The sequence below is a fragment of the Apteryx mantelli genome, chromosome 5 (assembly GCF_036417845.1).
Source record: "Apteryx mantelli isolate bAptMan1 chromosome 5, bAptMan1.hap1, whole genome shotgun sequence".
Lineage (NCBI taxonomy): Eukaryota > Metazoa > Chordata > Aves > Apterygiformes > Apterygidae > Apteryx > Apteryx mantelli.
Genome location: NC_089982.1, coordinates 73,474,181 through 73,487,478, shown reverse-complemented (window position 1 = coordinate 73,487,478; position 13,298 = coordinate 73,474,181). Strand labels below are relative to the sequence as shown.

At 38.7% G+C, this 13,298-nt stretch overlaps 1 protein-coding gene across 2 annotated transcripts in view; it reads right to left on the bottom strand.

Annotated features, from left to right (window-relative positions):
- STK32B (serine/threonine kinase 32B) overlaps positions 1-13,298 on the bottom strand; it is a 182,993-nt gene that overhangs the window by 81,996 nt on the left and 87,699 nt on the right. For both annotated transcript variants that reach the window (XM_067297180.1, XM_067297181.1), the window contains one exon: positions 3,323-3,496. In XM_067297180.1, the coding sequence (XP_067153281.1) occupies positions 3,323-3,496 (174 nt within the window). The remainder of the gene's footprint in view (positions 1-3,322; positions 3,497-13,298) is intronic.

Genomic DNA, 13,298 nt, shown 5'->3' with positions numbered 1-13,298 from the left:
ATTTGCCTAGAGTAGTCTTTGGATCATAGCTTGACAATGGTAATTTCTTTCTTTTTAAGTATTTGTAATTCTGGCTGGACACTGATGTAAAGGCAAACATTTGTAATAGAGCTACAAGTGAGAGAGAGAGCAGCGTTCATTCTTGTGCCATAATAAATAAGACCACTATTGTAGGACTGTGCATGAAAAATATGGATTTATATATGTGTGATTAATGAAAAATTATGATTTTTCACAAATACACCACAACAGTAGTCCTTCTTACACTATATGGTTAAAGTTGTCAGGGAAGAAACACTACTTCTATTGCTGAAATGGCTGCCACATTCAAAAATGCAAAGCTAGCTATACCAGCAAATTTTTTGCAGCAACAAATGCAGACGGATAGTATGGCAACTCCAATAGCAACCGGCTTAACACAGGTCTAGACACTTCTACATGCATTCATACATGCCTGACAATTCCTTGTCGCGCCACTGACACTTCCTTTCATAATAAATTCCTGGAGCTGCGGAGCTGCAGCTTAATCATGAAAAAACAATTCTGTCATGTCACCAGATGTAATAGTAATGGAAACCTGTACACATTTCCTACACATCTGTAAATACTGAGGAGGAGTTAAGTTCCTGACTCACACACCATATATTCAACTCTTTATAATACTGCAATTTGAAAATCCATCTACCCAGTCCGATGAATCATTCAACTATTCTTTCTTTGTAGCACAGACAAAATTTAGTAGGGGGCTCTCTCAACGGCTTAGTGACTCACTAAACCTTTTTTTTTTCTTTTTTTTTTTTTGCTACCAGTGCACTCATTTAAAAGTGAAAGGTCTAATACAGTTTTGTAGGTGAACATGCGAATGCTGACTGGTAGGACTTTGGCACAAAGGTATTGCTGAGGTGTGCTACCTTGAGGTGTAAATACCAATCAGCTCATTGGTGCAGTCTCTGATGGGGCGGTATATTTGCAACAGTAAAGTAATGGCTACACGTTTCTTCACTGTGCAACACTGCTGTCTTAGCTTCTTAGCCAATTTAAATCAGCATTGCGCTTTTGATGCCGGTTAAGATATGCCCAGCAGAATTACATTTCAGTTTGCAGCTGAGATGAGGCAGAAGGTGAAATGTGCTGGGACTTTCCTGACTAAATGTTCATGCCATGTTCACTGGCACTTGGATCATTTGGGGTTTTATGCTAATTGGTGGGAAGATGGGAAACAACAGGCTCCTCATGCTACAGCTGGGTGGTTTGGGCAAGAAGCTGTGAGGATGGAGAGCCACATTCAGCTCTCAGGTCTGCCCCGGTCTTCTAAAGCGCAGCGGAGTCCTGAACCAGACCTTTCACATCCTAAACAAGAATCCTAACTAACCAGCGAGTGACACCGCCTGCAGGCTAAGAAACTGGTGTTTTAACACAATTTTGGTTTGGTGAAAACTTTCAGTGTGGAATGAAAACAGAGTTTTCCACCGACTGGAGCCAGCAACTTCCATGGCGTCTAGCTGCTCCTGGGACCCTGCAACTTTCACACTTACCTCGGTGCAAATCAACAATTTTTGAAGTCAGTGGAGTTAATTTATAATACAACTAGTGCAAAAAAGAATTAACTTCTTAGCATTCATGATCAAGTAATACAGAAATGAACAAAAGGTTCTTTCCATCTGGGTTTTGCTCAGCTTTACAGTTGGACCATGACAATGCAGACACTGTCGTGAAAACTTACAGTCACAAACACTTGGATCTGGTCTTTCATTTTCTCAAGACATTTGCCACCTTATTTAAGCTGCAGGCTTAGTAACAAGTAACAAAATACAAGTTTCGATTAGAAACTGGATTCTCTCATGAATGTTTTGACAGCTTATTTGCATAAAATTTCTCATCATTAGAATGAGGATGAGAAAAACTCTCATCAGTTTGCTTTTCACCAAGAACATTCCTTAAGGCATAGAAACAAAGGTCAGATGAAATTCTGAGCTTGTCTTTTTAAAACATTCCCTAAGAAAGGAAAACATATGCAGAATACATGGAATTGTACTGAAATAAAAACAGTATGCTGAGAATACAAGATTGCAGAAAATGCTTGCAACATTTGTGGGAGTTTTAATTGCAAGCAAAACAACAGTTGCAGTGTTTATTTGAATTTTTTTTGAATTTGAATTTTTGTCTTGTGCAATTTCAGTAATACGGACAACCACCTGCCTCTGTACCTCAGAGTGTATAAATTTCTTATTAATCTCTCCCTCTTCAGAAAGTGAAATCATAATTTTTATTAGCTCTTTACTATGAAATCATGAGACAGCTCTGCTAGGTGGACAGGATGACAACTCTCAATTAAGACATTTGGAGGAATTTATTTACATTGGTCACTGGTAGATCTATGGTTCAGATGAGTTCATTTTGGTCTCTGATATTCACATCCAGCTATGGTGACTCACAAAACTGATTCTTTTCCTATTCATACCACCGTAAATCAAGGAGAAATACAGCCTAAAAAGGCGAAATTCAGCCTAAAAATAGAAAAATGGAGCAGGATCAAGACCATCATTTTATAATTCCACAGTTGCTGTGCTAACATCATAAAGGTCCTCACTCCCCTACCTTAATTAAACACAGAATTGTTTAAGGAAAATAGACAAATTGTTTAAGGAAAACAGACAGACCCTGATGCTTGACAATTTTTTGGACACAAATACTGTGATTACTTTAAATTCTTGAAAAGCAGTAAAAAGAGAAGATGGTTGTAATCTAAAAAAAGCACAAAAAATACACCACCTACTGCTGGTGCAATTTATTTCTGTCTATTTCTCTTATTTCCCTGCCTCTTCTCCTCCTTTTGACCTTCGAGCAGGTTCAGGAAGCTAACAAATTATTCTTCATTCTCAGCCTTTGGTTTTGTGACCTTTTCCTGATGTTTCATGTTGTGGTATGAAATTGTTGCACTGAATTATAACATTTGTGTGTTCAGGCAGATTGGGACACTGGAGAATTAAAAATAAATTAAAAGCAGCCAGGAGGCTGTTACATGTTTTACGTAGTGTTTAAAAATCATACATGATAGTATGTGATCAAGAGAAAATAAAAGGTAGTATGAGAAGGATATGCATGGAAATGGGGCTACTGAATGGCTGACAGAAGAAAAAATACTTAAAAAAAAAAACTTTTTAGAGCCAAATTCTACCCTTGGATACCTTTGTGCAACAATGAAAACTTTCGAATGGGTGTACAGGTTTTGGATAAACAAAACTATATAATCAGATGCAAGATAAAATTCCCATGCTCTGCCAAAAGCAAGTAGTCCATGCCTCAACTAAAATCCACTCACCTGTGAATGATGTGGTATCTCTGCAAATAATCCAGGGAAAGTGCCAGCTCACAAATGTACAGCTTAACAGTTCCTTCGTTAAAGTGGACGCTCTGCTGCAGATGGTAACGCAAATCTCCTCCAAGCAGGAGATCAACCACCATGAACATGTCCTCTTCATCTTGAAAAGAATACCTGGAAGGAAGAGTCACAGCTGAGGTGCCATGGTCAAAGAAACAGCTGCAGCCATGCCTTGGGGGTGTCTCTCAGAAGTAGATTTGTTCATGTTAAGGCCCTAATTTGCTCAGAAGTAACGCTCCAATTTCTCCACTGCTGTATGTAACACTTGAAGCCTGCAGTCCCCACCTGTGGCCAAACTTTGATGGTGGTGGGACTCTTTGCATATTCAAGGCAAGCAGAGCTTAAACTGCTGATGTATTGCTGTCTCGATTTCTTTGACCATAGATTAACACCTGAATGTTGATGAAACAGTATTTAAAATACCTTTCAGGTTTATGGGTTTTTAGATAACTGTATACTCATTCAGTTGGCCAAAATGGCCTTCTAAATAGCAGCAGTAAAAATAAGGCCAGTGAAACACACTTAGTTTTAATACACAAACAACTGTAGCTCCCTGCGTAAGAAAAGTATCGTGGCGGGATGTGAACCTTATATCCTGGGGGTATATTCTGAATTCAGTAAATGTACGTGATGTTCTCTTATTGCGTATTCTCTACAGCTTGCAGTGTAGCTCCAAATTCAATAAGAAATAAAACTGTAATTGTACTGCCTAACATTACATATTTTTTCAGTGTACGATTTATATCTTATAAAGTGACAGAGTCTTCATGGTTATTGAGCGAATTCTTCTGGATCTTTTCCCAGAACAGCACGTTGAATACTCTGAGGTCCAAATTCTGATCTGATTTAAATCCTGTAAATCCAAAGGTATAGACAGCCAATATATAGTGTATATAGTGCTTGGGCAAGCAGGAATTTCCATGTGTTTCTACTTACCTTGGGTATGCTGCCATTGCGCTATTTTCCTCTGATCTGAGTAAACTGACAGAAACTCTCTGGTTTTCATTTCTGAATGCTGACTTTCTAAGATACAGTATTTTAAAATTCCCAAATGGGGAATGGTGAATACCTTATTTCTAGTATGAAATCACTCTTGTCTGAGAAATAGTTTTAGTATTCGTTTGGACTTAAAGTTATATTAGCTTATATCAGTTGTAGATATGAACTGCTGAGAGGTGAACCACAATGATGCCTCTTCCATCACCTTTTATCCCATGAAGTGTCTAATATATGTTGACTACAGTTTTAAATAGTCTTCCTTTCAGTTGTAAAACATATACTAAAGAAATGAAACAGAGTGGGTTCTCAGAAAATCCATACCAAAAAAAAAAAAAAAGCAGAAAAGTCTATATTAGATTATTTTAATTGGCGGCTACATACAGTTTCACTTTTATTCCCAGGCTTGCACTTTCTGAAATGAGGCACTGCTTAGGGGTTGTCACAGATGGTTCGTTTTGAATTTAAATGCTTTCTATTCTTTCAGCACACAGCTCTGAGAAGCAAGTGTCTCTAGGTACTCTGCTCTTCTGTCGCACTTCTGTATGCCTGCCAAATGCCAGGAGGGGAAAGCCATTTTATTTGCATTAAACTTACTTCTTAATAAGTCAAATCTCTGAAACAAAATAGTAAAGTAGGTGGCGCACGGTGTCTACTCACCTCCAGAGACTCAGAATTTCATAACACAAGAAAAGAGAAGGCTTCAATTATATTCAAATTACCCTGAACATTGTGCATTGCTGAGCCTGGAGCAATCTCAAAAGGAAGCTTAAATATGTAGTTGATGTTTAAGACTTTTTTTCTTTTTTGACACTGCTGTATTTTTAAATGGAGTAGTTGTAGCTATGAACACATGTAATGAGAGAGATTATTAAAGCAGTAACTGAAGGAAGAAATAAAGTAGATTTTGTCTGGTTCCTTTCTATATTAAAAAAAAAATGAAATCAAAAGTTACAGACTGAAAACTCTGTACTTAAATGTATAAATGAAATATTGTGTCTAGTCTGGGACTAAAGAGGTCTCACAGTGTCTAGAATCATATGATTACATGTCAGTAGAAATAGTTTTGACGCAACTCTGGTCTTGAGAAGAAAAATGCCCTGAGTCATTTCTTTAATGATTCAGCTGTCAATGGTGAAGGCAGGGTAAAGAGTGACTGTTGTGAACTTCGTTTTAAATTCAACAACTACTCCCGTTCCCGGAAAAATGATGAGCTTATTTCAAAGCGTATCCATAAATGTTTAGTCCAGATAAAAGAGCCATCAGAACCATCCAGAAATAAATGTGAAATCTTGGCCCCACCCAAGCTGGAAATGGATTTTCACTCCAGGCTTGAGACTCTGCTGATGCACTCTGATTTCTGTACAGCCATACAGCGTGCACGGCAGGGAATGGTGGCACTTTATTATTTCCCAAGTAACTTCTTGGCGTGTCTGTGAATGGCGAATGATTTAAAAGAGAGATCAAAAAGTAGACATGGAAAGAGCTGGTACTCTGTCCCATTGCGTTATGTCAGAATATACCAATATTTGAATAGTCTTAGGGCATGTCTACAGAGTCAGGTGCAGAGGGTTGTGTGCTATTTCTGCTCACATGCTGTAACAACATAAGAGCAACCACCCTGGGTCAGTCTAGAGATTTATCCAACATGACAGTCACTGAAGAACAGATGCTCAAGGAAGAGTAAAGAGCGGTATGGCAATACATAACGCTTCCCCCCAGGACTCAGCCAGCCTCCGCCCATTCACAGCTCTGGGACTTTCTGGGACTTTTTTGGCATCTCAGGGAATCTAGGTTGGGAGGACGAGAGGTGGGTTTTGTCCTGGGAGCTGCCAGACCTGTTAGTGAATGATTGGGCTCCTGCTACAACATCTCGCCTCTCAGACAAACTGATTAACCTAATTGCAATCCTTACAAACACAGCTACAAGGCTTCTAGCGGAGACTGTACCCCTGGAACAACATAATTAGAATCCAAACAGACAAAAAAAGAATGAAGGCTGCAGAGATACAAAAGTATGGCTAACGCCTGCATTCACCAGCCTTCCTGTATCTGTCACAATCTGTAAATGGAGCACAGGCCAACTTTATTTAGGCATTAAAGCTAGAATGATAGTGCACACTGAGACACAGTTCTTACTGAGCTTTGTATACTCTCTCCAATGTTCTCCTCTCTCACTTGGAGCCAGATTTTTCTTTGTTATTTATGTTGATGTATATCTGTGGTAACTCTGTTGATCCTATTGTAAGTATTGTGTATTTATACAGCTTTGGCTGAGCATGAGCTGCACATGTCCAGTTAGAAAGAAAGGTACTGTGGGTGGACATGTTCAATATACAGAGTGGACATTTTCACTCTTGCTAAATTATATTGCACCCAACACACATCACTGTGCTAATGGTATGCATATAGCCAAGGATAATGGCATTTTCCTTGTACTGTCGATCCACTTGGCTCAAACCTGCATGGATGGCATTTCTCAGACTGCCAGGTTCAGATCATGATGAGATAAAAGGTGCTACAGACTGGAGATTTTCTGGAGGGTAAATGAGATTATTCCACTAAATTTCTATGCCTGAAACCTAGAGGAGGGCTGGGACATGTCAAGCAGCAGAAGGCCTCTGGTGGCCACTCCACTGAGTAGCTCCTGCAGCTAGCAAGTTTTAAACTGCTGAGCAGGAGTCCCTCCGGGTCCTGCGGTGCAGCTGGGAACTGACCACTGTTACTCCTGCGCTGCGCAGAGGACCCACAGAACTTGGTGCACCAACTCCTATGGGATTCATTTGTCATGGTCACAACCAGTTTTGTTCTCTGTCTCTCTCCCTTGTACAAATCCAATATTCTTTCTTTACACAAAAAATGAAGTATTCCCTTTTAACATCTCTCTTTCCAATATTTCAAGAAATAAGTGGGTTTGATTTATTCGTCTAAGAACTGAAATTGACAGAAAGTGAAATATTGGCCCCCTGAAAAATGAATCTTTGAAAATATTGCTGTGGGTTGCGGAGGGTGGGGAGGGGCTCGTGGCAAATCAGCCAAGTGGAGATCAGCTCCTGGAGCAAGCGCTGTAATTTTAGTTTCGTAAGCTTCTCATCTGCTCAAAGGCAAAAGACATACAAAAGGGCTGATTGATTCTGAAGTAAAATCAGAGGTTGTTTTGGATTTTTATGTTAACCAGGTAGCTGAGAAATACCTTACTGAATGAATTATGGCCTTGTGACTACTATTGAATACCATATTACTAAGTTACTGTAAAGCCACAGGTTTAATACTCACAGAAATGAGAGAATAAATGGCTTGTAGTTAATTGCTTTCTTTGGATTCAGGTTTGTTTGTTTTTTTCTTCAAAAAAGTAGCGTCATGAAGCAGTTGTAGGAAAACAATTCTAATTACAGTACTAGTCTCTGCTTTCTCTTGCTTAAAGAGAAGTTTTAATGCATTAGAATCAGCTTTCTTCAAATTAAGATAAAATAATAATGCCCCTAGCAACAACAAATTGGACTTTTGATTATTTTCAGGCTGGAAGATAAATTACAATTGAATAAACTCCTCCATGGAAACAAATTGAAACAAAGCACTTTCTGAATGAGTTACATTTGTTTTCATATTTATATCTCTCTATTTGTTTTTATAATATCTATATTTTTTGTATTTATATCATATTTATATTTATTATTTATCTCTCTGTCTCTTTACGTAAGCAGTTACAGAAGAATTATTAAGATCATTTTTCCCCTTTATATTCCATCTTCTTTGTTAACCAGGGTAATTTTTCTTTGAAATCCTGCCAGACGAGGCACCCACTATCCAGCCTTCCTTTTTTCATATGTACTACCTGCGGAAAAGGACATTGTGATGGATATTTTATGTATAACTTTAATTTAAGAGTAAAAACATATTATAAAGACTTTGTCATTAAGCCCAAACCAAACTTTATAAATCTGAGGTCATCGGTAAAGGCAAGAAATGCACAATTCAGACATTCAACTAACCACAGCTCTGCTTTGTAGTGAATATGATAACTGATTAAGTCTTGGTAGCTCCTAATTAGAAATTTAAAGCAAGATCTTTTCCTTGTTTTCCCCTGGTAGTATTACGGGGAGGAGGTAATTTTTTTTAGCAATGCAAAACCCCACTGATCATAGATTTTCTTGTGCACTGGAAAAGTAGACAGAGCACACCAGAGACTGAAGTGCACTTTACAGATATTCAGTGTCACCAGAGCAGTGCAAAGCAGTGAACTGGAGCAGTACATTGGCGCCTAACTTTGCAGTTGAAATAAGGAACCCAAAGGGCTTAGGAAGGACTGGCCTTACGTCTCAGCGCTTTACGAGTTCCCTCTGCGAGCCCTGCTCAATCCTGCTGCAGAGCTGCTCAAAACTGGCCTGAATTAGCAATGCCTTGAGGAACCTTCAAACACAGACACATCCCAACAGAAAAAGCTTCTCTTTAACTCACATAATCCCATTCAGCTTGTCCAAGAGGGGGTAGGCAGTTGATGGTGTAACTCTCATTAACTGGTCAAACTGGTCTCTTTCAGAGAAGTCATGGGGCTATGTCTGGACTACATGGTTTCTCCTTTTAAACAGACTGTTCAAAAGTAGATTTTAGATTTTATGTAGGAGTGCAAATTCCAGAGCCCTTACCCCAAATCAGGGTTTTCATGGCTTCCAAGTCCCTGAGCAGGAATCTCCTGCTAATGTTTCCAAGGATCACCAGATCTTACAGAATCTTTATCTCACAGCAAAATTTCCAGAAGCACCAGTGTACCAATGCTTGGTAATCTCTTAGGCAAATACACCATTAAGCTGTGGATCCCAAAGGTCTGGGAATCCTTTTTGGAAGGTAAAACAAAGCTGAAGACTCTGAGATCTTTACTTAGTGGCAACCTTTTGAACAATGACCTGCTTTCTGTGAGAAAGCCTACCACAGCTGATTCTGCTCAGCTTTCCTATTGATAAAACAGCAACTTTCATCAGCAGAATTGCTACTGACCTACTCTGTTTTTACATTGTGGATAGTTCTACACAACTCCAGATACGAAGGAGTCACCTTGCTACCTTCCTAAACAACAGAAACCAATGCTGCACACGTATTTGGCTAATAAAGATGCACAATGAATATGACTGTTCTGAGACAGGACACGGGCTCTGCTCTTCGGTTTCTGCAAAACTCTTAAGGCTTGCACAAAATAGCCATGCATAGAAACTGCTTATGGATAAACGGCAATGGAAAATGCCAGTAGATTCTCTACAGGAAAACATGAGGCAGCATGGTTAGGTGCACCGCAATCACAAGACTGGATAATGCACAGGAATCCCATCTCTCCTTCTTACCTATATGCCTTACAATGAACACTAGTATTTATTAAGATAAAAGTGCCAGATAACAAAGATCCCATGTCTAACTACCTTGCATGGCCAGCATATATATAATGGTTATTATATTTTGCCAGGCTAGAAAAGCATCGTTTTATCTTTCCTTTACAAAGTTCAAAGATCTGAAAAAGTATAGCACACAGCCTATTATAGTTATTTACTTGAAATGTATAAAAAACAGAACAAAAAAAAAGAAATTAATAGTCTCTATGCAGCTTGTGACACAGAATACATATCAGAGAAAAGTAAACAGGTTTGCCTTGAATATATAGTAAAAAAGCAAATCCAAAATTTGGAAAAATTCACTGCTTTAACGTCTAAATTGAAGGAATTTTGTGCTGGGAACTGGTAAGAAAATACATTAAAAGCTGACAAAATTACTAATACATATATGCTATAGATTATGCCATACAGAAAGTTTTGGTTAATAAAGAGAAGTTAAACCACCATGACATTAAAATATAGCATAGTATACAATGCCTCTTAATACTGAATGGTATTACCAATGAATTTCTGAAGCTAAAGGCAGCTTGCATCTTCTTCATGTACAGTTAATACATTGTCCTGCAATTAATGATTCTGTCATAACACCCTTGTGTAGGGAAAGGGCATAATTAATGGTTTTAGTGTCATTATTTCTTGATTGCCTTGTTTTGGTTTCTTAATAGCCCAATTTGTGTACTGTGTTATAGAATACTCCTCACTCCTTTGTTGGTCAGTAAAAGGGTCACCAGGGACCGACTGTATTGAAAAAAGAGAATATCACTTAAAAACTTGAATAATTTGGGTTTGACAGAGAACTATGCACTGAATAGTTAAGTAGAGAAGAAAAGCATGGGTGCAAAGTATGGCTAGTAATACCATTATTTATTCTTATGTCAAGTCATTAAAAACTTGCCTGTGCTTTAACTGCAAAGATACACTGAAAACTTTTATATCCACAGTGATGGGAATAGCAAATACTTATATTTGAATTGCTTAGCTTATAAAATGAGATGTCCAAACTAATTAAAGACATTTCAAGAAGTTTTTATTTTCTGCCAGTCAAAGACAAACTTCAAGTGACACCCCCCCTGATTTATGAACCTCTTAAATTTGAGCACACACATTTGAAATGTTCTTTCATAATGTCTGTCTTGCTCACCGTTCTATGGATTTCTTTTGTCATTTTGGAAAATGGATAGCATTTGTTATTGGGATTTGCGATTTGCACTTGCAAACTATTTTATAGAAGTCTTTTATTGCAAAAAAATGGAAATTTGCTTCCAAACTCAGAAAGACAAGAGCCATTTCTCCAAAGGCTGTTAAGGACAAGGGACAATTAATTCTTTTATTTCTGTACAAATATATAAAAATATTTTTAAAGATTACATTAAAAACTTTTGAGATAGGAAAACTGTTCTATAAAGTTGTTTCTGCTTATTTGAAATAGCATCTCGAATTCCATTTAGCCCTGATGTGACCAAAGGGAATAGCTAAGAAAATTGACTAAATAAAGAATAGCCTGAAATGAAGTTTTAAGATGCTCTGAGAATTTCTGTTGCAGCAAAGGTAGTGAGAAACATGCTGCAAACTCATTACCATCGCATATATTCATATAACTAATACCAATTCATATTAGCTCCAAACCAGCTAGGGGTTGTCAATTAGAGCTATTTTAGTATTCATCTACACATGGAAGAAGTGGGTTTTTCCTCCTCCAGGAGGATGAGAAGAGGCCAGAAATGCTCTTTGATCTGAAAAACAACTGCTCCTCATTCCCTTCTGCACAGCCATAGCATTAGGCTCGGCTCATCCCAGGCACGCTCAGCAACCAAACAGCAAGCAGGCAGCAAAGAACAGTAATGATATAAAGATACAAAAGCAAAATGGAAAATAAATAAGCACTGTTTACTGTTTTACTATGCACTATGCCTTTGCCTAATGAAATAATCCTCATTACTGCATTTTTATATACATAAACTACAGGTTATTGATAAATGTTGTGTTGAGCTATTGGAGTTCTTTGTGAGTCCTGATCACCTTAGATGGTTCACCCCAGAGCTTCTTCTCTTTCACTCCTCCATTTGGCTCTAATCACCCATACCTCGCTCCCTCTAAAGATAGTATCTCTATTTCTGCCTCCGATTTTGGACATGCTAGCTGAGAATGAGGGTCATTTGAGAAGTGGGTAATGGTAATAGCTGTGGATATTTTGCTTATATTTAATCCTGGTATCTTTTACAGTATGGTAGAGAAACCTTGTGATCAAAATATTGGTAGTCATCTCCTGATTTAGAAACAGTTCTTACTATTTAGACTACAGTTTACTGTTCCCCTAGATCATGTGTGAAGAACTTAGAGCCAGGGTTTTATATGGACCACAACCAAGTGATATATTTTTTACATTATTATTGAATAGTGTTCACTGAATGTTAACACAAATTCATAGAATAATTTAAGCTGGAAGGGCGCTCTGAAGGTCACCAAGTGCAACCTCCTGCTCAAAGCAGGGCTGATTTCAAAGTTTGATATGGTTGCTCAGGGCCTCATTCAGAAAAATTTTGGAAATCTCCAAGGATGGAAATTCTACAGCCTCTCCAAGCTGTCTGTTCTAGCCAGTCACTGAGTTTTGGGGGGATTTCTTGCTTATAGCTAACTGGGATTTCCCCTGCTCCACCATGTCACCGTTGTCTCTTTTCCTTTCACTGTGCATCTCAAAGAGTTTTTCTCCATCTGTATATATTGCCATCCTTATGCCACCTTCTTTGGGAGTAGGACTGCAACTAGATCCCCATTCGCCCTTCCTTTCTCTTCTCCAAGCTAAAGAAACCCTCAGCTGCCCCTTGAACATCATGTGCTCCAGACCCCTAACCATCTTAAATTTTCTCCATTGGACTCCCCGCCATTTGTTGATCTGTTATACTGGAAGGCCCCAAACTGGACACACTGCTCCAGGTGAGACCCACAATGTCAGCTAGACATTACTTTCCTCAGCTTGCTAGCTATAATCTTGCTATTGCAGCTTGGTAAGTGAGAGATTTCCCAAAGAACATGGGGACAGGCAGAGTCAGAAGAGCCCATAGCTTCATGTGCTAGCTCTGCTCTTTAACCCACGAACAAGCTGCTTCTCTAAAACTTAACAATTTGTAGACAAGGGCCAGATGATCTCACACCATGAAAGATTAATGCAGGAGAGGGTGCAAAAGGAGTCATTGCATGATGGATTCATGTTGCTGGGACCCTGTTTGGCATCAGCTGCCACATCCTGTTTCCTGCATCCCACTAAGAGCATCAGAGCAAGGGCTCTGACACATCCACTCTCCTGCTTCGACTGTCATGTATCCACCCCATAAACTGCTCTGCAGCACCTTAGTGGGAGTACCAATTTCCAACTTTGCAGCTGGTCAGAAATTTGGTTTTATATCATACAGAGAAAAAGGAGTGTATAAATGGAACTGGATAATCCAGTCCATGAAATATTTGCATTAGTGAGTGCTGCTTACCAAGAAACAAGGTTTCCAGTTTGAGAGGGTACCTGGCAAAATTACTGGCTAGCCATT